Below are 27,637 nucleotides of genomic sequence, written 5' to 3' on the forward strand. Positions count from 1 at the left end.
AAGGAAAAAAGTAAAAGATCTCACTTTCTTGTCTATATTATTTAATTAGCTGAATTCCATTTCAAAATCAATCAATTTTCCAAGACACTGGAATTAGAAACAAATGACCATATTCCATTCACTTTTTTCACTTCACCTTTAAGCAAAACATGCCATACTACATTCACTCTTACAAATTTCTCCCAGCAGGTTTGGGATCTAAATTTGCAAGTTATAGACCTTCATATACCACCATCAATTTCATAATAGTTTCTTATTTTAAACATTCATGTCCCTTTGTCTTGATACATTTCTGTTGAATTTTGCAAGCTCCGTCTTCTTTGGGTTGCCATTCCATTATTTCTTCCAGTCAAAACACCATGTGCATAAAACTAATAATGTTCCTTTGTTTTATCATTTTTTGGCCAATAGGAATGTTCTATTTCATGAATGATTCCATAAATTTCTCAGTCTCTTTGGTGTTCTGTTTTCTTTATCAAAACTAGATGCATCTACTTATGTTGATTTTTTTCTCTTCTACAACACAGCACTTGGCATCAGAATTGTACACGTGATAATCACTTGAAAGGTATTTTGCTGTACACAACACAGACAGCTCATGTAAAACTATCCATGGGGCAGCTTACACAACAATTAATGGCAAATAAGTGAGGTATAACCACCCACCATTTCACAAATTACTTAATTGGCTGACAATAGGTACAGCGATGTATCAAGTCCTTTGAAGAATGCTGCCAGGGACCACATTGTGCTAATTTGCTTAGCAAAAGTTCAAAAAGTGGAACAACCCAATTCATTATAAGTTACAGGTAAATCAAAGAGGTGCTAGATGCATATAGAGGAACAAAAGTTATTACCCATCACTGCCTTGAATGAGAATGTTAAAGCCATCTGTATTAAATAAAACTGACAAGTTTTTGAACAGCGGCAACGTTTCTTTGAAGTCAGATTCTACTCCATATCTAAAACACATATGCATGAATATTTCAGTTGTCAGAATAGTGCTCGAGTGTGATTCCTTTTGAAGGTGATTGAGGAAGCAATAAGCTATCACCAAAGCCAAGCAAAAATAAATTTCACAGCTCCAGGCTGATGGACTTTTTACTTTGTGAAGCACGGAGACAAGGTGGGGGATTTTTTATGCATTCTGCAATGCAACCTACCAACTTAAGTCATTCTGGGGTGTATGACATCTGTTGAAATAGGAGCACTACCTGTAACATATTCAACATGCTGAAATGAACACTCATATTAGTTCTCTTTACTACTATTCTTCATCTTAATCAGCAGCAGGGGGGGCGAATCCGACATTTTGTCCAATCGTTATTTTGCTTAATTATTACTTTCTGCACTCAGCGGATCTGGTGTCGTCAGCGCCTGGTAAAAAAAAAACGACGTCGTCGTCGAGGGGATCGTCCGGACGTCATTTGGTTTAATTAATACCTTCTGCGCGCCGATCCCAGTGTCGTCAGCGTCCGGTAAGCACATCGACGACCGCGTCGATGTCATCGCCCCCCCTGCTGCTAAGAAGTTATTTACAATGAAAATTATTTACAACTAACCGAATATTTGGTCAAGTCCGATACGATATCGTGTGCGAGGATCATGTAAATTTATCGTTACGAATCCATGTGGGGTCGACTGAGCATGACTAAAAAAGTTTCGAAAAACATTAAAGTCCATGTCACCGCCGCACCATGTCTGCCAAATATTTCGTAGCGTGTGTGTATCAACGCCGTTGAACACAGCAAGAATATTACAGTTGTCTCTAATTACTTTTGGAATCTGAGTGTATCGTTGAGTGACATATATCACGTCAGTGTTTTTATGCCTGCCTCTGGAAAATATCCTAGCTGGGTTTTTTTGATTATCTAACATAACATCATCGTACACGACTAGATTGTTAACGTCGCCATCAATATCATCAATACCCGGTGCATCATTGATATCCGTAATAAACTCAATAACATTTTTTTTAGCGATCGCTGATGCATTCTCGTTGAAATCTTTCAACACCTCGTAGCATCGTTGATCATCCACGCTAGGAGCAACCAAATACAACTTATCCCACTTCATCCATCTCATTATTAAATTGAGTAACAATTGCGTCTTGCCGGATCCAGATGGTCCGATGATAATCATCCGGATCGAGTTTGGTAACGCTGCAACATGCTTAACTGGTTCTCTTGTTTTAGTCGCCGAAAAATCAATTATATTCATATCTCTATACATAAATTATGGATCTATATTGTGTGAAGTGTAGAGTACGTACTGGCACAAATGATATGACAACCGCTACAACAAGAAATAACAGATCGGCGCTTACTGGTAAGTGTGTACAATGCGGTACAAAGAAATTTAGATTTATTTCTATTAGACCCGGAGATGTTTTAAAAAAAAGCGAGGAGGTGACATCGCAGCCAAATTGGCAAAACTCCCCGGAACACCGTGGGCAAAGTATCCAGGAGAAAAACACCTCCCAGGATATAACTACTGTGGCCCCGGAACACGATTAGATATTAGACTCGATGATCAAAATCAGCCCAAACCCGGTGAGTATCCAATAAACGCTATCGATAAGGCGTGTCATGCTCATGATGTTGCTTACAAAAGTAGCGATCTGCAACAGCGTCATATCGCGGATGTAAAATTAATTCACGCATTAAATGCTATTCCTGATAAATCCGTCAAAGAAAAATTGGCCTCATGGTTGGTAAAATCGGCTATGAAAGGTAAATTAATGATGGGCGCTGGTAATTAATAACAACATGAAATCCATCTATTATTCTCCGAGAGGATACTGGAAGGGGAAGGCCGCAATTGGTAAGCTTGCAAGCGCTGCAAAGGTAACAAAGACCACTGTGGCTAATTGGTTATCCAAACAGGCTATATGGCAAATCTATCTACCACCGCCTAAACAAATCAACTTCTCGCGCTTTGATGTCAGCGTACCTAATGAAGTTCATCAGGCTGATATACTATTTCTGCCGCATGACAACGGTTACAAATACGCGCTAACCGTAGTTGATGTTGCGAGTCGATACAAACAAGCGGAGCCGTTGAAAACAAAGTCAGCAACTGAAGTAGCCGCTGCGTTTGAAAGAATTTATCGAAGAGGTCCTCTGCGCTGGCCAAATCTATTACAAGTTGATCCCGGTAGTGAATTTCGCGGCGCTGTTCTATCAACGCTGAAACATCATAGCGTCGCGATACGACGAGGTCATACTGCGCTACATCGTGATCAGGCAATTGTTGAACGATTCAATCGGACTGTCGCTGAACGGTTATTTGGATATCAATACGCGAAGGAATTCATCCAAGAAAAACGATCTCGTGAATGGGTCAAAAGGTTGCCAGGCGTAATTGCCGCGTTAAATAACGAGATTACCCGAGCAATCAGCATGAAGCCCAGCGACGCGATTAAAGAAAAGTATATACCCGGAAGATCAAAAATAGATAGCGTTTCCAAGCCGATTCTCGGCGATGTCACTGTTAGATATCTGTATGAACCAGGAGAGCTTGAAGGCGGTAAAAAAAGAGCTACTGATCCTATTTGGAGTGTTACCACACATAACATATCAACGATAACACGATCAACTGGTAGACCACCGATCTATAGACTGGATTCAACTGCCCCACAGCGGGGGTTTACACGCGAGCAACTACAAGTGATACCTGACGATACTCAATTACCCCCGCGTGGTCTTAACTAGCGCCGTTGCGTCTATTGCACTCAAGACAGGTCAACCTCACATTGTTTTTAACATGACCGAGACTGTTATCGATTCTGTCCACGGTAAATTGGCGAGCGTCTTTATCCGAATAACGCCAACTCATTATACAATTGCAACTCGCGCAGTGATTATTCTGTTGTTGTCGTAACGCAATTATTAATTCGGCATCAATATCAAAACGCCGTTGTTTTTTTTTATCCTGTTGGCGGTAACCCGAGAGTTTTCTATCAATGACACTTGCATCGATAATGTCGTTGTCGTTGGTGACTCCGTCACTGACTTCGTCAACAACAATTCTTCGAAGCTGATTTATCTTCCGTACTCGGGACACTGCAAGATAGACTAGATTCGACCATTCGATGCGATTATCAACGATCCAAACAATTGTGTCCGTGATGGTTAGTCCCTGCGAGGAATGTATTGTTGTTGCGTATCCTAGCGTCCACGGGGATTTATCAGCACGTAGCGCGTCCTCGACGACGCTGATATCAACGAGCACGATATCATTCAGCACGAGAATTTGTTTTTTTGTCCCCGACGCTGTCGGGGCTGGAATTTCAACTTCAATGTTCTGCTGCCGTGTATCCGCGGGTCTATAACATAACGGCACTGGACGCGTTGGAAACTTTTCCTTATGCAACGTAAACAACTTCTGCTGAAGTGTGTCTCTGACTATCTTTCTACTCGCTACAATCAAATCGTTTGGTCTCCATGTTTCCCAGAATTCATTTAACGGCGTTTCCGGAATCACCTCGCGAATTATTTCACACTGAATTCTATCCGGCTGTAATCTGATTAATTTTTTAACCCCGCGCAGTTGTTCATCAAGTGCTCGGTAATCAGTATCGGTTTCTTCATAATAGTCCACAAAACCCCTTAACCAATCATGTGGACCCTCGCCGACAAATGGTGGTGGTTGGCCATGGTCCCCACACATGATTACCGCTGTATTCGCGCGCAGCAACCACTCAAGAAACATTTGTAAAGTATCTAACGAAACAGTACATATCTCATCCCAGATGATAATGTCGGGAATAAATTTTTCCCCCATTCGATCAGGAGTCCACTCACCGCCGCTGTATCGAAAAAAGCTGTGATAAGTAACGGCGTCAACATTTCGTTGTTTTATCTCTCGCGCTAGTCTATGGGTCGGAGTAAGCACGATTATACTTGCCTGCGTTCGAAATAATTCAATTGCCCGAGTCGTCTTTCCTGACCCGCCACAGCCGCTTAAATAAACCGTCTTGTGTCTACAAATTGGATCAGAACACGGTGGTGCATTAGACCATTCTGACAATTTATCGCCGCGTAGGTAATTGTTCTCAACGGTGACATCTGCTGACGGGGAATAATCGCGTCGTATTTCATTTTTAATTCTCCATGTACCCCAACTCTCGTCCGGACTAGTAAACTCGGCTACGTTTTCCTTATACGCTACGTCAACATAAAACGAATCAACGGCTACTCTAACCGCGGTGTCGGGGAATCTATTTATCATCGAGAATAAATTGATAGCGGCGTAACCCAGCATAGACGCCCTCAAATGCGGGTATGCCGGGCTGTCTCCATCGCTGTAGGTAACAACTGTACCCAACTTTGTTCCATTGGACAAGAAAGCTGTTTCGCAGTTCACGTATCTATTTTTCGCCACTGCGTCCTTGATTACGAAATCATATTCTGCGTCATCTATAATCAGCCGTGAGCAATATCGTTTGTAGTCGCAGTTTTTTCCACCTTGTGTGAACTTACCGATTATTCTTCTACCGAGATCTTTTGCCTCGCGGTTTCGTTGGTTGAATATCTTTTTGGACCATTCGACGATATATTCCTCGTCGGCATCGATGTGTTTTCTGGATTCGTCAATTATGCTATCTAGACGCTCTGGTTCTGGTAACCAGACTTCAGTCTGCGCCCGATATGATATAATCGCGTCACTGACAATCAACGAAACTAGCATTTTACAATCAATCATATACCGTAGCAGCGCTATTGGCAACCACTTCTTTTCAGCCATGTGTCTACCGATCCAAATATAGCAACAGCGATGAAGTCCTGCCGCGAACTCAAATGATACTATGCGAGCGAATCCGGTTAAATCAAAATCAGGCAGTGGTCCATTAATAGCAACACGAGTCATTTCATGTCTGGGGTGTCCAAATCGTTTGAAATACTCAGCGGCGGATCCATACCCGAGAAAACTCGCTGGATAACAGGCAACCATATCAACGGAAATCATAGCGTCGCGGTTGTATTTAGTGTTCCATAGTCCACCATGATAGTATTCCAAACAACTGGATTGTACATCCGGTAGAAATTCCTTGCGCGTTGGACTCCACGCATTTTTCCTTGCTGCAACATGAGCTACAACCGATGGAATCGTAAAACAATTTGTTAGCAGTTGTTCATCATGCTCCTCAAATTCTATGGCGGTTTTTTTCATCCTGTTGTGAAATGCTTCAGTGCGATATAATTCACCGTTTGGTCTTACAAACTGATCAAAGGTATCAGCGCTGCGAAGTAACCACACTGATACAGGGTCGTTTTTACACAAATAAGCGATAGCATCAAATAGTTTCCTCTCCGCGAGAAAACCATCTTGTATAAATTCCCCCGGGATATACTTTACCGTTCTATCCCGTGGAAACACTGTGATCGCGGGCGTCCATGCGTGTTCGTTATGATCAATAATTTTGATTGGGGCCCCATTTGATTTGTACTTTGATTCGTATAATACTTCACCGGTTATCGTTGTAACGGTTATTGGAAATCTCAACGACGTTTCTAATCTCGCTATGTCGCTGATGGTTGCTCCACGCTCTTTTACGGTTAGTTCCCACTGGTTAATTTTGCTACGTCGTAAATCAGTCAATTTGTTTCCTCGACACGCATTTGTAAAATGCTCTATTATTCGTTCTGCTACACAATTTATCCCAGTTGACTGTTTCATTGGTTTCAGTTTTCCGATATCAGGTTTCTTATTTAACGGGTATATTCCATAAACAACTGCTGTTTCAGGATACGCTCGTTCATAGTATGGTCTGTCAATTCCGGTTAACAACCCCGGCTTGGAGTCGCGGCTAACAGTGACTGTTTTCTTGTCGCTGAGAACTGGTTCAAATTTATCACGTATGATCCAATCACCTGATTCCACCCGGACAATGAATTTTACTCTGAAGAAATACCTTTTACCGTCAAGTTGTGATATTATCGTTGCTGCGCGGTTGTCGTTCATGGTAGCATCAACAACGCCATCAATTCGAAATGTTGACCAACCATGAGATGCGCCATCACGCTTGAATTCATCGATACAATCGCGTATTTTACTCAACAGGGTTCTATTGTTTATTAACGCTTTTGGTGCGTCCTTGAGGACTCTATCGAGATTGAACTTAATATTTTTCCAGGGCTTAATTGCTGCTAATCTCTCAAACTCCTCCATATAATTAAAACAAGTATTTAAATGAAAGAATATAGTATAATGAATCACTGCAAATGGTTGATGATTGGGTCGACAACCCCGTGCAATAAATCATGTAAAGGTGAATTCTGCGGGTACCATTTACAAAGCGTTCGTAATGGTTCTCTTGGCCCCCTCCCGTGCTTGGTTTGCCACGTCGGTGTAAGAGGAAAATCGCAGTTGTGTATCAATTGTGGCGGAAAGCGATACAGGGAACTAAAACGCTATTATGACAAGCGAATTAAAAACGCCGTCATTGACCCTACCGCCGACTTCGTCATCAAAACCCCCCAGGACTACGTTGAAAGATTTATAATTAAACCAAATAATAAATTAGACAAATAGTATTATTATACAAATGGACCAAGAATTTCAGCCGCATCCTGTGCTCGTCAATTACGAGGCATCTCGCGACGGCATTGTTAGAAACCGCAAACTGAAGAAGCCGGTTGGTACCGTAAGTAATCAGGGGTATTTGATGTTTGGTGCCGGAAAGAAGAAGTACCATGTTCATAGGGCGATATTTGAGGTATTCAACGGATTAATCGAAAATGGACTTGTGATTGATCATATTAATAATAATAAGACTGATAATTCTCTTATAAACTTGCAAGCCGTCTCGCAGAGTCAAAATACCAAAAAAGGCCAAACCGGTAAATACCCAAAGAAAGCAAAACCCGTAAAGTCATTTGATACAACAACTCACGAGGAAAAAATATTTCAGTCGATGAATGAAGCCAGTAGATACTTTGACATTTGTATCGCCTCAATACGAAAAGTAGCAGAACGAGTATATCAAACAGCAATCTCAAAAAAGACCGGGCATAGAATTCGATTTTCATATATAGATACGAAGTCACCGGCGCCGATGGCGCTGACGAAGTCGCCATGACAATAAATTGTCCATTCCGGAAGAAAACAAAGTATTCAGTATTGTTGAACACCTCGGGATCGATACACGGGGTTTCATTTTTTTTAATTTAAAAACAAGATGTTCTATAAGAATAATGAATATCGAAGACATCAATAATATATTAGCCGAGATTTCAAAATTAAAAAATCAAGGAATTGAATTATCTGATGGTCTCGACAGTGAAAAAATATTATCCGATTATGAGATTATTAACGAACAATCGAAACGGGGGCGTTTTACCCTGGCCCGCAAGTACTTTTTCATAAAACGATTACAACATACGATCAATGAAAACTTGTACCACAATGACGCAAATGCATTCATTGGACTATTCACTGCCGTTGAAATAATACGAAAAAAACTCGGACGTGTTTATGAACGACGCCGGGAGATTTCTAGTAAGATCAAAAACATTAGAAGGATTATAGACGAAAACTCCGGCGAGAAATTAGAAATTGCTTCGCAATTGCAATAATGGTAGGTGAATCACTCACTACTCGGCTAGCCAGAGAGCGGCTAGCAGCGCTTAGAAAGTTCATACCGTTACGAGACAGGGTCCGAGAACAACTTCAAACGCGGCAGCAACTACAAACCGATTTTACTGTTGGAAGCGAACAACTCTTTGCCCCGGTAACTAAAGCGACCAAGGATGTTACGGCGGCAACTGTACCCGTCCTCGATGCGCTTGAAAAGATAGCGGCTCAGACCGAACAAACAAAAAGGTCTTTAGAAACACTAGCGGCTGCTACAACACGGAGGCCACCACCACTCGCTATAACCGAACCACAAGAACCTTATGTTACAATGGCCGACGAAGAAGAACTAGGTGCTACCGCAAGAGAACCAGAAGAAGAAATACCGGAAGAAACACCGGAAGAAAAAGAGAAAGGGGGGAATATACCCCGTAATGTGCTTAGAAAGTCCACAATAGATCAAATTAGAGACCTCAGCAGCAAGAGGGAAGAATTAATTGATTTTGCTGCCAACAATTTTGCTAAGAAAACACGAGATAAGGAGCATATCAATAGCGGTTACGAGAAAAATATAAAGTCGTTAAAGGATTGGACAAGAACAGTGTATTTAGCGAGTAAACATAAAGATGTATTACTACGTGGTGATGGTCCCGATTACGACGCATTCCACAAGGAAGTTGAAAAAAGGGTAAAACTAAAAAAAGGAAAAGGATACTCTGTTGGTAAAGAATCCTACGGCGTTACCTGTCCTAACAGTGTTCTCAGTGATATATCACGGCTAGAGGTACTAATCGGAGGAAAACGAGCCGGAAATAACTCTCCGGAAATAATCAATGAGGCCGCTGATATTTGCAAGCGGTTATTTACGGGCGGTATCATGGACGTTAGTGCGTATCGAACGCTCATAGACGAACTCGTGGATGATTAAAAAAATTATCGTTTTTGTTAATTCTGGCCGTTTTTGGTCGTTTTTTGACCGTTTTTGGTCGTTTTTTGACAGTTTTTGGTCGTTTTTTGCCATTTTTTGACCGTTTTTGACCGTTTTTCGAGGGCAAAAACCCCAGGAAATCATTTAGAGAAAATCGATGTTTTTGCTGAAAAATCGAAAAAAAACGACTATAGGCAAGAAAAAACGACCAAAAATGACTAGAAATCAGGAAAAAACCGGAAAAAAAACGGATTTTTATCGAGGGCAAAAACCCCAGGAAATTTTGATAAAATTTATTCCGGTTTTCCACACGGCGGTGGGAAAGGGGAAAGGGGTGATCACAATCACTGGTGATCACAATCACTAATTGAAAAACCGGTGTTTTTATAATAAAGATGATCATACACTACAACCACGATAAACCAGTACTCGTCTACGTGGTAAACTCGCGATTGCCTGTTTACCGCGCGTACTATGGAGATGGTCTCGGTAGCACCATTGCGGGGTTATTTACAAGAATGGCCCCAAAAGTAGCGCCGTTAGCCAAACAATTAGGAATGAAGGCTATTGATGTTATTCGTGATAAGGGTATTAGTACTATTGGAGATGTTGCCGGAAAGGCGCTTTCAGCCGCGCGGGATAAACTAATGTCATTGGTGAGAAAAAGAAAACAGAAACTACCGGTGATGCCATCAACGACAGTGATGCCTGCAAATGTCAGTAAAGTAATAAATAACGCCGTGGAAGAAAAACTAGAGTCGTTGGCGATGACTCCGCCAATGGCGACTTCGCCATCCGCCGATGCGGCAACCAACGCGCTCATGAACGCGATAGCGGGAAGTGGTCTACGACGAAAACGACGTTGATGGATTTCAATTGAAAACATCAACATGAATAATAATAAAATGTTTGCGCGAACCGCTGATCCCGCGTTTGATATGGATGCCCCAGTGCGCAGGGATGATTCTGTCCGCGATTATCAATATTATTCTTATTATGCAGCGCAACCTGACCTACGATCGCGAATTGAACTTCAAGTCCAAGATACCAGTAAATACTTTCTGCCGTGTGAAGCGTTTATCGAAATCGAGGGAGAACTCGTGACAAATGCTGCCGATAATGCACCGTACGCAGATGACCATCGTGTTCCAGTTGGCTTCGTCAACAACGGTATCATGGCGTTATTTGAGAGCGCCAGATATCTTATTGACGGGCGAGAAATTGAATCAATAGAACGCGAGGTTGATGTTGCAACGACGATAATTGGGTTAGCGAGATACTCGGATGATTATACAAGATCGGCGGGCCCATCTATGATGTTTGCGAAGGACACCACCGATAATGCTGACCATTTTCAGTACGTTAACGTGCTAATAAAAGAAAATATCACAGTTGACCAGGTTGAAGCAACCAATCCAGATCGCAGAGCAAAACCAGGCGCTGATTTCACTGTTATAAAAAGTCTTAACAATAATTACAATATGGGATTCGCAGCACGAATGTCGATGCTAAAAAGACCACACCGGCAGTTTTCATGCGTGATTCCACTCCATCACATATTTGGATTCTGCAGAAATGTCAGAAAAGTTATCTATGGGGCTAAGCATACAATCGCGCTCACGCGAAGGGGCGATGATAACAATGCAATATGGCATGCTGCTGGCGTCGCTGCCGGTAAAGTCGTTTTAACTAAAATGGCATTGTGGATGCCGGTGCTGACTCCATCAGTTACCACGGAAGCACGATTGTTATCATTTATGGAACAGGGAGGGAAATCGTTGTTGAGTTGGCTAGCGGTAACAACTGATGCTAAAGAGGATAACGTCGCCGATACGTTTACATGGCACTTGGCATCAAAACAAGGCGTTTCAGCCCCGCGTCATATATTTATAGCACTACAGAATAGGGGACGATTGGGTAATCAAGAACACAGCCATATGATATTTGATCAATTAGGAGTCAGGGATGTTTCGCTGAGAATAAACGGACAACAGGAACCATCCGAGGATATACAGCTTAATTACGGCGACAACCATGTCGCACGTGTGTATCATCGATTGCTGTCATATATGGGTCGTGATCAAAACGTCGACACTGGTTTGCAAATATCACAACTTGATTTTAAAAAGCTGTATCCGATTTATTATTTTTCGTTGGAACATCTTGATTTAACGAGACAATCCGTCGTTGATATACACTTCCGAGCTCGTATAGCCCCGGGTGGTGCCAATTACAGAGCGGTTGCTGTCATTCTCAGCGATAAATCAATGCTGTTGGAAGGTGTTGGTGGACGAATGAGAATCGTTGATGCGCCAGTGGAAAACGTAATTGAAAGCACAAACGCGTTTACAATAAATGTCGTATAGTGTCGTCAGTGTAGAGTTGACTGATGGTCAAGTCAAGAAATTACGATCAAAGTCGGCTAAACAATGCGGGACCACAATAACGCTGAAGCCGTCGCAGATGGCGGGTGGTAATCATAAGATATCGTTGACGGCGCGTCAAATAAAACATTTCAATAATGCGATGAAGAATAAAAAGGGTGTTCAAATAGATTTCTCGGCCGCAGCGATCAAGGACATGGAAAAGACCGGTGGGATATTTCCGTTGTTAGCCGCGATTCCGGCATTGATTGCCGCGGCGGCCCCAGCAGTGGCTAAGGCGGCTGCGTTAGGAGCCGTTGGTACCGCGGCGGGGATGGCATTGAAGAAGGCAACCGGGAAAGGCTATAAAAAAAAACGATCCGTGGCCGGAAAGGGTCTAAGACTACCGGGAACCCCGTATTCATGGTACTCGGGAAAGGGTCTAAGACTACCGGGAACCGTTTATTGACTCAGGAGTCTATGACTCCCATGTCTAATTTTGATTTAATAGACGCCGCAGACGCGCTAGCGATAAAAAACTTCAGAGGTGTTTTTATGAGGGATCAATTACCGGCGGCACCAAGGAATATTGAAACCGGCATAATTAACGTCGATGGGTCCTCCGGAGCGGGAACTCATTGGGTTGCGTACGCGATTGATCCGCGTGCGATCGTCTATTTTTATTCATACGGGTTAGCCCCGCCAAACGAGTTCATGCGGTATATCCGGACGTGTTCAGCCCGGGTTTTTTATTCCACGCTGCCAACACAGCAGTTAAGCGACCCGCCGATATGCGGCCGTGAAGTATTGAACGTACTCGCGGCGATTTCATCATCGCGAAAACCACCTCATGTGGTTGTAAACGAATACACTAGTGGGGTCGTAGAGGCCCGGCGGGTTAATTAGAAACGCTGTTTTTTTTTACAATAACGATGATTGATATTTGGGGACGACCTATTTCGGCGCTGAAAGGATCCACGGAAACGCCCGCCACCGATGACATAAAAAAACTAATCGAGGATGAAATCGCTGATACGTTGAATTTAACAAGTGTTGACCCAGGTGAAATAGTTGTATTTCAAGACCGCCAGGGTAAATTGAAATCCAGTAATGTGTCGCTGGATGACGTTTTAACACGACGGCGTGATGCCGCCGAGGACACTATCGCGCTGTATACCAGCGACGGACGACTCAAGCCGGGTGAACATCTGTCGACGATAACATTAGTCAAAGACGGTTTTATAAGGTTGAATAGATCGGTGACCGAACTTGACGCGCAGGTGAAAAAATCTCTCACCGAGGTGAAAAAATCTGTCACCGATATACAACTCACTACCGCTAGTTTTTTCGGGACCCCGACGGTAACCGAACCGAATCTTGCAACAATAAAAAATACTATTTCGGAGTTTACAACGCTGTCGGGCCAATTTTACACGTTACGAAAAAATGTTAACAGGATCGATGACAACTTTGATAAATTCTTTGGTAAAAAAAATACCAAGCTGGATGAAATCACAACAACTATAAATGATATCACTGCGTATGGACAGGAAATAAAAACAATCAAAACTGATGTTGCAGCGAACAAAGGGAGTGTAGACGTGCATGAACGGGAAATAGAAATAATCGGCGCTAATGTTGCAACGATCATAAATAATGTAGACTCGCATACAGGGGAAATAGGAACGATCAAAACTGATATTGTAGCGAACAAAAGGAATATAGACGCGCATACACAGGACATAATGACAATCAGAGCTGATATTGAAGCGAACAAAAAGGGTGTAGACGTGTATAGAGGGGAAATAGGAACGATCAAAACTGATGTTGCAACGAGCAAAAGAAATATAGACGTGTATGGACAGGAAATAAAAACAATCAAAACTGATGTTGCATCGAACAAAAGGAATATAGACGCGCATACAGAGGAAATAGAAACAATCGAACTTGATGTTGCAGCGAACAAAAGAAATATAGACGCGCATACAGGGGAAATAGAAACGATCAAAACTGATATTGCAGCGAATAAAAAAAGTATAGACGTGCATGAACAGAGAATAGGAACGATCAAAACTGATATTGTGGCGAACAAGAATAATATAGACGCGCATGAATGGAGAATAGAAACAGTCAAAACTGATGTTGCAGCAAACAAAAAAGATGTGGACGCGCATACACGGGAAATAGATACACTCATTACTAAGGTTGCAGCGAACAAAAAAGATGTGGACGCACATACACGGGAAATAGATACACTCATTACTAAGGTTGCAGCGAACAAAAAAGATGTGGACGCGCATACACGGGAAATAGATACACTCATTACTAAGGTTGCAGCGAACAAAAAAAATGTGGACGCGCATATACAGGAAATAGATATACTCATTACTAGGGTTGCAGCGAACAAGAATAATATAGACGCGAATTTGCGGAGAATAGAAATAATCGGAACTGATGTTGAAGCGATTAAAGACGGACTACCGAGAGTAGCAGAGCAATTCGAAAAAATAAAAATCCCTCATGAGAACATCATCAACACAGTATACACAATTCGGCATGGATCATTCGATTGGACTCCTACACAGAATACAGTAAATACTACCGCAACTGTTAAGGGCATTTATCGATTGACACTGGTTTCAATGATGCAGTTTAATATATTATCGTCGAGTTCATCCGGGTTTAACAATACAATATCAACAATTATAGACAAGAACGCAACTGAACAGTTTACAATTTATGCCGTTGATGGAAATTTAGCCCGGGCAAACATCACATGGTATGTGGAATTTGTAGCGAATCTAAGTAATTAAAAACACTAGCTCTTTTAGAATAAAATGACCACCAAGGTAATTGAATCAGAGGTATCACCGACGTCACATCAATATCGATTCGATACCGCAAAAGAATTCTCCGCGAACTTAAAAACGCTTTCCGAACAATACCGTGCAAAAATAAAAAAATACCGTCGTAAAATAACCGCCATCGACGCGGTCGTGTACTCGGTGTCGGGTATAGTAGCTGGCACCGGTGTTATTTTATCCACGGTGACCACGATAGCCCCGATCGCTGTTCCAATCGCTGTCTCCGCGATGACAACAGTTGCTGGAGTCGCCAATGCAATCACTAGAAAGATATCATTGTGTTTTCAGAAAAAACTCAACGAGTATACAGTAAAACATCAAATAGTATCCGACGCATACTCGAAATTATCCGGGTTGATCTCGTTATCGATTGATAATTTGTTCGTATCCGATGTTGAATTCTCCACGATGGTCCAGTTGTATAGCTCCGCGATGTCAAAAATCGAGGATTTTTAACTGGAAGCCGGAACCACCTGGTTGCTGAAATTAGACACTAAAGACAACGAATAATAATAATGTCGCTGAACCCCAAAGGGTCTCAATTACTTCAGCGGATCGCGGAGAATACCACTCCGGTACAAACAAATATGATATCGATAACGTCAACGAAACCCGAATTCAGTGTGAACTTCCCATCGCCGGTTCCAGTAAAGGAAATAGCACTGGCAAAATTGCGAATATATCACAGTTGGCCTAATATTCGAGCGGACGCATTTAATGGACAACAACCTAATAACTCGCTGGTTTTTGCACGGACAAATAAACCCGATGGGACCCCAGACTGGGAGGAGGTTACAATACCAACTGGGTCATACCAAATAGAACAAATCAATAAGGAATTTCAACGCAGGATAAAATCGATCACAGGAAAAGAATCAAAAATCGCTATTACGGTTCATGAACCGACGTTATCGTCGACGATTGAAATAAGCACACCGGGGTATATGGTTGATATTTATAACAGTTCAATAAGAACCATACTAGGATGGCCTAAGAATCCACCCGCGGACGCCCCCCCATCAACTATCCTCAGATACGATAACGGAGATGGTGGTAGGCATATTGCTCCATACAACGTAAATATTGCATCGGTGATAGCGATTAATCTAGTGTGCGATGTTATCGAAGGGAGTTACCAGGTGGATACCAAGCAATCAAATCAAGCTCAACAGGGGTATATCCTTTATTCGTTTTCACCAACAGCCCCTCCGGGATTTTTGATCATTGAGAGTCCGATTAATCCGGTCTATATGCGATGCCATGATCGGTTTTTAACGAGAATTAATTTTAGAATTACCGATCAGTCAAATAACCTAATTGATCTACAAGAGGAGGAGTTAGTGATCACTCTGTTTGTAAGATCATAGCAGCAGGGGGGGCGATGACATCGACGCGGTCGTCGATGTGCTTACCGGACGCTGACGACGCTGGGATCGGCGCGCAGAAGGTATTAATTAAACCAAATGACGTCCGGACGATCCCCTCGACGACGACGTCGTTTTTTTTTTACCAGGCGCTGACGACACCGGATCCGCTGAGTGCAGAAAGTAATAATTAAGCAAAATAACGATTGGACAAAATGTCGGATTCGCCCCCCCTGCTGCTTAATCTCATTAAAATACTAACTATTAATTAGTGCATGCTTTACAAGGTGACTGAAGGACAATAATATTCAGACACTCGTGTTGATAAAGCATTAACACCTGACCTGGACAGAGTCATTTACTGCTGCTGTATTATCCGTAAAGCCCCCCATTCAACCTGAAAATATTGTCCCCCGTCCAATCCCCCTGCCAATGATATTGTCAGTCCCAAATGTGAGGTACATGTATATTCATTTTCTATAAAAACAAGCATATCTCATGATCAAACTGCATCAGATACAGTTTTGACAATGCTAACATTATGGTCATCAAGAACAACTCTGTTCTGGGGGCCCCTGAGTGGTCTAAAGTGCTTTCCTTTACAGATCATTGCCATCTCAAATCTGTCTGCGTGGGTTCGAGTCTCGGATTCGGCCAATGTGGGTATGTGAGAAAGCTTGCCAGTAGCTTCTCGTGGGTTGGTGGTTCTTTCTGGGGTTTTCCTGGGTTCTTCCTCCATCATTAATACTGGCCGCCATGTACAGCCTATCATGTGCTGAAAAATGGCGTTACAGCCCACAACAACAACAACTCTGTTCTGACCAGGATCTGCTTAGGGAATAGGCAGTGAAGTTTGAATAACAGTATCATCTGGTTTCTAGTGAGTCCAAAACCAAACACTAATGGCTCCTGTATTACCTTCATGTCCCTTACTGAACTGCCAAGAGCAGCAAAGACTGCATCGAATTAAATATTTAGTCTGACACCCAATGTACTTAAAGACAGACACTTGATGAATTTTTTTAATTAATGTTGTGTCAAAGTGATTATGTTTGACAATGCTAAGTGTATCAACTATTTCTTTCTTTGTAAGTGTATGAAATGCTTTGGAAAAAAAACAGACAAGTTATTTTCTTTTATTAAAATTTGAATTTCCAATCATTTTCTATAGGCTTATTCTCACTTGGACAATATTACTTTTTTGCACTGATCTTGCTTGGGACCTAAAAATGCACTTTTTGTTACTAACAACCCACACACCCACTGTCTGGGAATATGGCAGTTTATGTAAATATCAATAGCAAGCTGTACCCACCTCCCCATCTTCCATTCTGTAAGTCTGGTTTTCCGTATACAACTGAAAAGAAAAATATGAAATTTCAGTTACACTGTATCTCTTTTTTTTTTAAAAACACCCCACACCACTCCAACTCCACGCCCAATCTCAGGGAGTTATATCAGTTTCTATAATCGTTGTGCACATCTACAGACACCCACCCATTATATTCAACAGTTCATATCTTCAGTAGTGTATGTGAAGATACAGTATGATACTGATTCACTGACTAATGGATGAAAAGAAATACAAACTAGAAGGACAAGGGTTCACGTTAATGGACATCCTGGCATAGTATACACCTGACTTATTCCCAGTGATGTCAAGAATTCTACATCTGGATGGATTATACACCTGACTTATTCTCAGTGATGTCAAGAATTCTACATCTGGATGGATTACACACCTGACTTATTCTCAATGGTGTCAAGAATTCTATATCTGTATGGATTATACACCTGACTTGTTCTCAGTGATGTCAAGAATTCTACATCTGGATGGATTATACACCTGACTTGTTCTCAGTGATGTCAAGAATTCTACATCTGGATGGATTATACACCTGACTTGTTCTCAATGATGTCAAGAATTCTACATCTGGATGGATTATACACCTGACTTGTTCACAATGGTGTCAAGAATTCTACATCTGGATGGATTATAAACCTGACTTATTCACAATGGTGTCAAGAATTCAATATCTGGATGGATTATAAACCTGACTTATTCTCAGCGATGTCAAGAATTCTACATCTGGATGGATTATACACCTGACTTATTCACAATGGTGTCAAGAATTCTATATCTGTATGGATTATACACCTGACTTGTTCTCAGTGATGTCAAGAATTCTACATCTGGATGGATTATAGACCTGACTCATTTTCAATGATGTCAAGAATTCTATATCTGTATAGATTATACACCTGACTTATTCTCAGTGATGTCAAGAATTCTACATCTGGATGGATTATACACCTGACTTGTTTTCAATGATGTCAAGAATTCTACAACTGTGTGAAATGGGAATTTCCTTTTCTTACCCCTCTATAAATAATAAACCCCTGTTGTCCAAGCTCTTTCTAAATGCAACATATCTCTGCCAGCATAGCCAATTACATGTAATTTTGAATATTAATTTATTTACAACACCCAGTAATAAAAAAACAAAATGCAGATCCTTTATGCCTGTCACAATTACCTTGCCAACACTGTGTGGACACTAGTAAGTTAATAACCAAATTCAAGTGTTAGTCCTTGATTTAGGCATCTTAGCAAACCATCTTTAAACAATCATATTTCCACCCAACATATCTACTGCAGCTGGCATTCCAAATAATTGCTGACAGCTCTTGTTAAAAGTGTGTATAATGATTTCTGACAACTGTTTTTTTTCCCACAACCTTACTGAGAAGCAGATTTTGAAGAGTACATCCACTAGTCAATTAAAATTCTGTTGGGACTACTGAGTGACATATTTCAAAGAGTTCAAACGTTAGTCAATTTAAATTCTGTTGGGACTATTGAGTGACATATTTCAAAGAGTTCAAACATTAGTCATTTTAAGTTCTGCTGGGACTATTGAGTGGCAGATTTCAAAGGGTACATACATTAGTCATTTTAAGTTCTGTCGGGACTACTGAATGGCAGATTTCAAAGGGTACATACATTAGTCATTTTAAGTTCTGTCGGGACTACTGAATGGCAGATTTCAAAGGGTACATACATTAGTCATTTTAAGTTCTGCTGGGACTACTGAATGGCAGATTTCAAAGGGTACATACATTAGTCATTTTAAGTTCTGTCGGGACTACTGAATGGCAGATTTCAAAGGGTACATACATTAGTCATTTTAAGTTCTGTCGGGACTACTGAATGGCAGATTTCAAAGGGTACATACATTAGTCATTTTAAGTTCTGTCAGGACTACTGAATGGTAGATTTCAAAGGGTACATACATTAGTCACTTTAAGTTCTGTCAGGACTACTCAAAATGTTGAATAATGTATATGCTGTGTAAGACAACCTCCCCATTTTTAAATAAGAAGTAGAATTCAAATGTACAAGTTATGTGATGGTAAGAAAGTTACAAAGACTTATGATGAATTAATAAACTGATCTCAGAAAGGCATCCTGAAGAAAGGATATATATGCACAGCAATGATGTGACAGCATTATCAAAGGTTTGATAAATAAAGAATTATATTATGTATTTTGTTTGTGGTATTATATAAACATATTTATCAATTGTACACCTACTTAAATCTTTATAAAGTGTATTCAATGTTTATCAATAAAGTGCAATTCTATGCTGACCTTAATTGCAGAAAAATGGTGCAATTACAATGTATGCAATTAAATTATTGTTCTGCATTCTGTTAAGAATAAGATATTTTAAACATAAACAAGAGCCCCTTGATGGGACTGGCACTCTAATGGCTGAAATGAATTTCCTGGAATCCATGATAACACCATGTTTTTTTAGCTGCAGAGTATTAAAACCAATTCTGATATCCTGAAGAAATTTCAACATAAAAAATTTGGTTTCACAATTTTCCAACAAGTCCAAGTTAACATGTGGATAAGACACCCGTAAGTGCATGACAAAAGTTCTTTGTCACAGATATTAGCTTTGAAACTGACGTCATGGATAGAAAATTATTGAACTTGTCTCTGTGTTCAACTATACCCATTTGCTAAATTTGATTCAAGCTATAATATTTGTATGGAGATTTCCCCCCCCCCCCACAACTTAGATCTGGTTTTGAAAAATCCTTCACAAATGTGCAGACATGTTGGTGGTCAGATCTGCATCATTTTCATTCTGAGCATATTATATATGGCAAGAAATGTTTTATGAAAACTCCATGTCAATGCCATTATTCATGCTAGAGAAGTGGTGATAACAGGGTTTTTCTTAAGATGGCCATAACAGTATCATACTGGAGGTCTGAAGAACATCCTTTTCATTCAGAACTATCAATCTATTGAAATAATAGTATTTGATTTAAAATCCATCTGGATAAGGCCATCTGTTCTGGAAATGGAGCCATATAAGGAATTCCAGGATGGCCATCAAGGCAGCCATTTTGGAGGTTAGATCAGAATCATTTTAATATATCACTTTTTTTTCAAGATGGCTACATTTGATCAGCTCCATTTTCACATACAAGCATCGTCTTTCATAAAAATATTACCATCTGCCCAGAAGGAGTTGTGAGAATAAGAATTTCAAGAAAGCCACCACAGTAGTCAAAGTGGACATTAAGATAGCCACCACAGTAGTCAAAGTGGACATCAAGATAGCCACCACAGTAGTCAAAATGACATCATGATAGCCACCACAGTAGTCAAAGTGGACATCAAGATAGCCACTACATTAGTCAAAGTGGACATAAAACAGCCTCCAGAGTAGTCAAAGTGGACATCAAGATAGCCACCACAGTAGTCAAAGTGGACATCAAGATAGCCACCACAATAGTCAATGTGGACATTAAGACAGCCACCACAGTAGTCAAAGTGGACATGGAACAGCCACCAAAGTAGTCAAAGTGGACATCAAGTTAGCCACCACAGTAGTCAAAGTGGACATCAAGATAGCCACCATAGTAGTCAATGTGGACATTAAGATAGCCACCACAGTAGTCAAAGTGGACATGGAACAGCCACCAAAATAGTCAAAGTGGACATCACGATAGCCACCACAGTAGTCAAAGTGGACATCAAGATAGCCACCACAGTAGTCAAAGTGGACATGGAACAGTCACCAAAGTAGTCAAAGTGGACATCAAGATAGACACCACAGTCAAAGTGGACATCAAGATAGCCACCACAGTAGTCAAAGTGGACATGGAACAGCAACAGCTTCATTTAGTTCTAACTAAACATCATAAGCAGTATCATAATGAAAAGGGCAAATATGGTGGGTATAATGTATTTCAATTCAGAACATTTCATGACATAAAAGTTGGAAAAAGACATAAATAAAGGAGAAATAACTACATGTCTTGAAAGGTATCTATTATCTATGAATAAAGTAAATGACTTTTGATGCAAGCTGTCAGCATAACAGCAATATACTGCTTGGGATGACCTGGTCATCTGGATCCTTGTGTGGAGATCGACTTTGGTTGGGAACCATCTATAGAGATGCATTTACTTTATGTTATCCCAGAAATAACTGACAATATGAGAAACAAAAATGGAGTGTTTACATTACACAGGATGGTAGTGGAAAGATGTAATACTACAACTCCTAGCAATAATAAATTCATGTTGCTAGATGAGAGTGTGGATGAGCAAACTGATAGGAAAGAAACTGATGCATAGTGGGTTAAACAGAACAGTTCTGAGCTAATGTTTGTAGCATCCAATGTTTCTCATTATCACTATGTTCACCATAGTCCATCTGTGATTTGATTGGATGGGCTACATTTCATACATATGACAAAACAGAGAATTTAGTTTATGACAAATCAGGAGAAATGCAATATTTGGTCAGGAGATTTTACTTTAAAAAAGGGAAGATTTTCAAGGAGAACTGCACATTTTTTTATTGTGGCACATCTTCGATTTTACTTTCCCAATGGGACCTAAAGCTTGGGTCTCTAAAAGTAGTTTAATCCATATTCATCCCTTTGTACAAGAACTTTTTTGCAAGTTCCAAATCAGTGAACATTAGATGTGACAAATAATCTGCTACCACAAATGGGAGATTATATTTGGCTATAAAGATGGCAAACAGTATCTTGACACAAAGTGCCTTTATCAACATTTGGTGCAGGTTCTGCAAACATAGTTTCGATGAAATTCATGTTTTCATTAATCACTGAATTTCAAGTGATAATTTGATTTAGATTTGGGTACTTTGGCACTGGGAGATAATGCACACTTGCACATCTCAACAAACTTTAAACACCCAACCCAAATTGATCCTGTTTTATTCTGACTGAGCTCGTTAGTAATTCAGCTAAAACCAACTAATCCCATTAATTCTTTCGGCATTACACATAATATAATCCTGCTGATCACACATAATATAATCCTGCTGATCACACATAACATAATCCTGCTCATTGGCAGTTTTTGTTTCCTGAAATTGGCATCAAAATCATCTTGCCCTGCTTAAAACAGTCGTCATTTGATCACAGGCAGTATTACTCTAAATATACTGCACTTGAACAAGGTGCAAAACCAAACTGAGAAAAAAAAATTTCAATAATAATTTTGCAATCACAGAAGATTTCAGTGATCACTGCGAGGTACTCCTCATCTCAGGAGGAAAATCCTTCTGTCTGGGAGGTTCAAAGCCTTGAGTTATGGGACTTACAAATTTCCAACCAAGGGAGCTCAGAACTTAAAATATTACAAGTAATAGACCCCTGGGAAAGATAACATAACCCCACCTTTATTTAAAACATATATGAACCATGTTTGTTTTGGCACATGGACAAATATTTGTTACCAAACATTATCTACTTAGTCAGAGCAGATTACACATATATAACTGATCTCTGGTTATGATTCCTCAGATTTATTGGGTTGATGGGGTGGGGGCAAAGGAATGAGTTGAGAATGATCCCTTTTTATAAAAAAGGATGGGAAAGTCAAGGATTTTTTTTTGTCCTAATGATGAAAACAATTCTTCATATTCAAATTTTGTTGGCAATGTACTGTACATGCTTCAATCCTTGCTCAGTTTTTGAGCCTAAGGAGCAAAACGAACTGTTGATATCCCACTCAGACATGACAGATGTGTTCACATGATACTGCATTGAAATAATTGTTACAAAACTGTGAATTCAGCTCTGTACCCACGATGTCCATTAAAAACATGTGCATTTGAATTACAGAGACCAATATGGATTTAGCTTAACTGGATACAGTGCCCCATGTTACAGCTTCATTTTCAACAAAGGAATAAATGAGGAGTTTTTATGAACATGCTTGCAAAGTTTTTTTGCAGAAAATCACCCAAATTACAAGAATAAAATTGATACTATCCAAGGAAATTATATTAAAATGCTTCCCTTTCTCCATGCAGTCCAAATCAAAAGCAGCATGGCAGCTGTCAACATCAAAATTTTCATCTGCCTCATTCAAAGTAAAAACACTGCAACATAGTAGATATTGTTTTAAATTTATCACACTACATACTGATATATGTGCTTTTCCTGTGGTGCACCTTGAGCATGGGAACATGGGTTCCCAGCAGGATTTTGCTTTTTGCCCCCCAAACCTTGACTCCTTTGATGCAGGGTGAGGTGGGGTAATATCTATATCCTTTTATTCCTTAGTACAATTCTGCCCACAACTGTGTTGGTTTTAGCAACGGCCGATGTCTTTAAAGGTGTGAAAGCTTTAAGATGGAATTTAATATCCATATTAAAATTAATTTCTTGCAATTAAAACATTCAAGGATGCTGCTAGTGTCATATTTTTGAGCGTATGTAATGACAAGAGTGACAACAGTTTGGGGGTGAAAAACTAAATAAAAGGTAAGAAATAAATGGAAATAATCCTAACACTTTTCCAAAACTTCTGGAGCATTTAAGCTGATCAGTTTTGTATGGGTTACCTAAGCACTTGATAAAATATTTATTATCATAAGTGTCCAAGTTAAGGATGATATGTAGAGAAGAAAGTCAAGGTGGCAAAACAAAGAATATAATTTATCTTTAATCATTTTTACCCATACTATTGTATTAATTATGACCTAGATTCGATCAATTATTGTTTTGAAATTGTGATTCTCCCAAACTGGAGATCAGGATGACGCCGTGTCACAGAAGGTATACATTATCTATAAATACGCTGACACAGTCACACTTGACTATTAAGCAACGGGTGATATGTGGTCAAAGATAAAGTAAAGACGGAAGAGATAGGACAGTCAGAAGAGTAATGATAGGAAAGACATAAATAAGTAAGAGTGTCAGTTTACGTTTTCGTCCCTTCAAATGGCGATGAGTTAAGGAACCTCAACTGGCATAACCCTAAGAATCACTAGGTCTTACTTGTAGCTGACTAGTTCATTAGAATGTGATTTTGGAAAGCTCATGCTTGTGAGATACCAAGTCAGGAGCTTCTGCAATTATTGATGGTAATTTGTTCTAAGTCCCTATTTAGTCCCACCTGTAAGACCTGACGCTGATATTTATGTTTTGGGCGTCAGGAACAAAATCAAAATGTGCTATATCTTACATGTAGGACTAAGTCCCTATTATACTGAACCGCCGCAGCCCTCTACCAACTGACAGATACTGTGACTTCTTTTGTAACCTGCCCCCGTAATCATGGATAATGTCAACAGATTTAGAGAGAACTTCTTAAAATAAATCAGTAGACGTCTTTTAAAATGTTGTGGTTCTAAAATTGAAAGAATTCATTCCTACAGACGTTTCCAGTGCTACTCTAGTACGACGATCCAATCTGCTGTAGACGTTTTAGAATACTCCTCTAGCTGTAGAAGAAACGAAAGGTTAGAACCAACACATAAGATGAGTTACCGGAAATTCGTCTAAGATCCGGACCGAAATTGACTATATTTTAGGCCGGGCCAGATTAAAGGGAGGAGGGGGACATGCCCAGGCAACTCTCACCACAGTCATGGATGCCAGCCCTAGTTTCCGTGGATAAAATTAAATGTGTTTAAATAAACCATATAAAGGTCTAAAAGTCTAATATTTACCTTAAATATAGCAATACTAATTATTCACATTTCAAAGACAGTTTAAATATGTCTTTGAAGGTCTATAAGCTCCCCCCACCCGCCTTAGTCCGGCCCTGGCTCCTGACACTCAGTTATGCACTGTATATATAGAACACAAATTCTATAATAGTATGCTGATATGGTGTATCTATTATTTGTACAACAACAACAAAAAAAAAAAAAAACATCAAGATATAAACCATAAATAAAGGCGATATTGATTTGAAACACATTAGAACTGCTGATAATATACACGTTTCGTCACGATATATATATATATATATATATATATATATATATATATATATATATATATCTGTGTGTGTGTGTGTGTGTGTGTGTGTGTGCAAATTTCCTCCATGATAAAATACAAACCATTAGAGATGAGCTTGACAACAATTTCAATTGACTCATCGTCACCATACAGTTGGGATACAGAATTTCAGTGGCAACCATTAGCAGCATTTGAACCTGTCTCTATGGGTTTAGTACGTACAACCGTGATGAAGAGTGCACCAAAGTCATATGAACTTGATCCAATTCCAAAAGCACTGCTGCTTGAGTGCTTATATCCGATGTTATTAATACATCTCTCTCTCTCTCTCTCTCTCTCTCTCTCTCTCTCATATCCGGGGAATTAACATCATTTTTCAAAACTGCCATTGTAAAGCCAGCAGCAGAGAGGGTGAACAGACCACTTAAGGGAATGGTCACCCTTGTGTTTGACAAAAAAAAATAGTGACCACTCATAGAGGTCAATTACCACGTCTACGATTATTGTTTGTCCCAAACAGAACCGTAGACGCCCCTCTCTGCTGCTATCAATATTGGGAATCATCATCTGAATCATGGGAATCTTCATCTGTTTCATCTTCATCTGAATCTTCGGAATTTATTCTATGTTTCAAGTAATATTCAAGTTCTGATGGTGGTTTTTCTATTTTTGGATTTATGTTCTTTCTGTGTTTATAATATATCATCAAACTTCTGTATTCCTCTTCTGCTGATATTAATTAAATTATCATGTTATAATAAAAATGGTACATCCAGAATCTCATACTGCAAGAACAGCACGAGAACGATTAGAAACAATTAAAAAATTTCTTCCTGTCAGAGACTCATTTAGAAAAAACTTGCAAGCGCAGCAAGAAGCACAAGTTGAGTATGAAGAGGACACTAAAAAACTGTTTAAACCCGTCACTGCAGCTACTGAGAAAGCTGCGGCGGCTGCTGAAAAAACTATATGGGGAGATATTGCGGAGGAAGATGAGAAGAGGAAAAAGGGTATTTTTCCGGTATTAGAACAAACAGCAAGAAGAACCAAACAGACAAAGAAGATTTTACGAGACCTTCCAACTGACATAGCTGCAGCTCAACCTCCACCTGTTGATGAGGAAATACTTGAAGGCATTGAAGAACTTCGTACTGAAGTCGCCGATGTGAGAAAAAAACTTGCATCTAAATCCAAACCAGCAGGAGAAAACGTAGAATTAATTGCAAAATTTAACGAAGGAGTTGTTGAGGAAATTAGAAAAACTGAAAGAGAGAGATTACCTGAAGCAATATTAAATAATATATCTGATAAATCTAGTATTTTAAAACCCCGTTATGAAAAAACAAATGATGATAATTTCATTAAATGGATATATCGCGTATATTACGACAAAAAACAAGCTAGAGGTTCAGAATACGAAAGACTTAAAGAAGAAGTAAAAAGACTTTATAGAGAGAGATGGGAACAACCAAAACAAGGAGAGTCCCCCCAGTATCAGCTTCCTCCACCTCTGCAACAAATAGAACAACAACAACAATCTTCTTCGCCACAGCAAAGGTTGATGTCGGAAATTAAAAAGGCTAAAGAGTCACTTAAATCACCCTCCTCGAAGAAAATTCCTTCACCTTTACGTAAAATTTCTGCACCGAAAATGACATTTACACCGACAGATTCACCACATGGATTTCGAGAAGGTTCACCCCCGGCCACCACTGAAGTACTTACTCCGGTAATGCAACCACCAGTATTTAAAACACCCCAAGATGAACCTAAAACAGGACATGGTTTATGTCCTGATAATATCATCAATGACGTATCACGGTTAGAAGTTCTCATAGGAGGAAAACGAGCTGGAAATAATTCACCAGAAATAATTAATGAAGCAGCTGATATTTGTCGGCGACTATTTCAAGGTGGCATCATGGATATCGGCGTTTACCGAGAACTTATTGATGAGCTCGTTGATGACTAGTTGTTAGATAAATGGTAAATAAAATAAGATGATTGTGCATGATAATCATCGTAAACCCACACAGGTCAGAGCGGTAAACTCACGATTACCAATCTATGAAGCAATTTACGGAAATGGACTTGGTGATGTCATTCGAGGATTATTCACGAGGATAGCTCCCAAAGTAGCACCTGTTGCAAAACAATTATCGATGAAGGCTATTGATATTGTTCGTGATAAAGCTCCTGGTGCAATTGTCAATGTTGCTG

At 40.0% G+C, this 27,637-nt stretch overlaps 1 protein-coding gene across 3 annotated transcripts in view; it reads right to left on the reverse strand.

The window, feature by feature from the left end:
* LOC149808429 (uncharacterized) overlaps positions 1-24,968 on the reverse strand; it is a 51,031-nt gene extending 26,063 nt beyond the window's left edge. The window contains exons 1-2 of one of the 3 annotated variants that reach the window (XM_089977045.1): positions 24,827-24,968; positions 17,412-17,453 (exon numbers count right to left, since the gene is read on the reverse strand). In XM_089977045.1, coding sequence (XP_089833171.1) covers positions 17,412-17,426 — 15 coding nt within the window. In that variant the 5' untranslated portion in view covers positions 17,427-17,453; positions 24,827-24,968. The other 2 variants (XM_089977046.1, XM_089977050.1) reach the window with 2 other exon arrangements.
* Between the last annotated feature and the right edge of the window lie 2,669 nt (positions 24,969-27,637).

The sequence above is a fragment of the Sinohyriopsis cumingii genome, chromosome 1 (assembly GCF_028554795.1).
Source record: "Sinohyriopsis cumingii isolate HCF-2022 chromosome 1, ASM2855479v2, whole genome shotgun sequence".
Lineage (NCBI taxonomy): Eukaryota > Metazoa > Mollusca > Bivalvia > Unionida > Unionidae > Sinohyriopsis > Sinohyriopsis cumingii.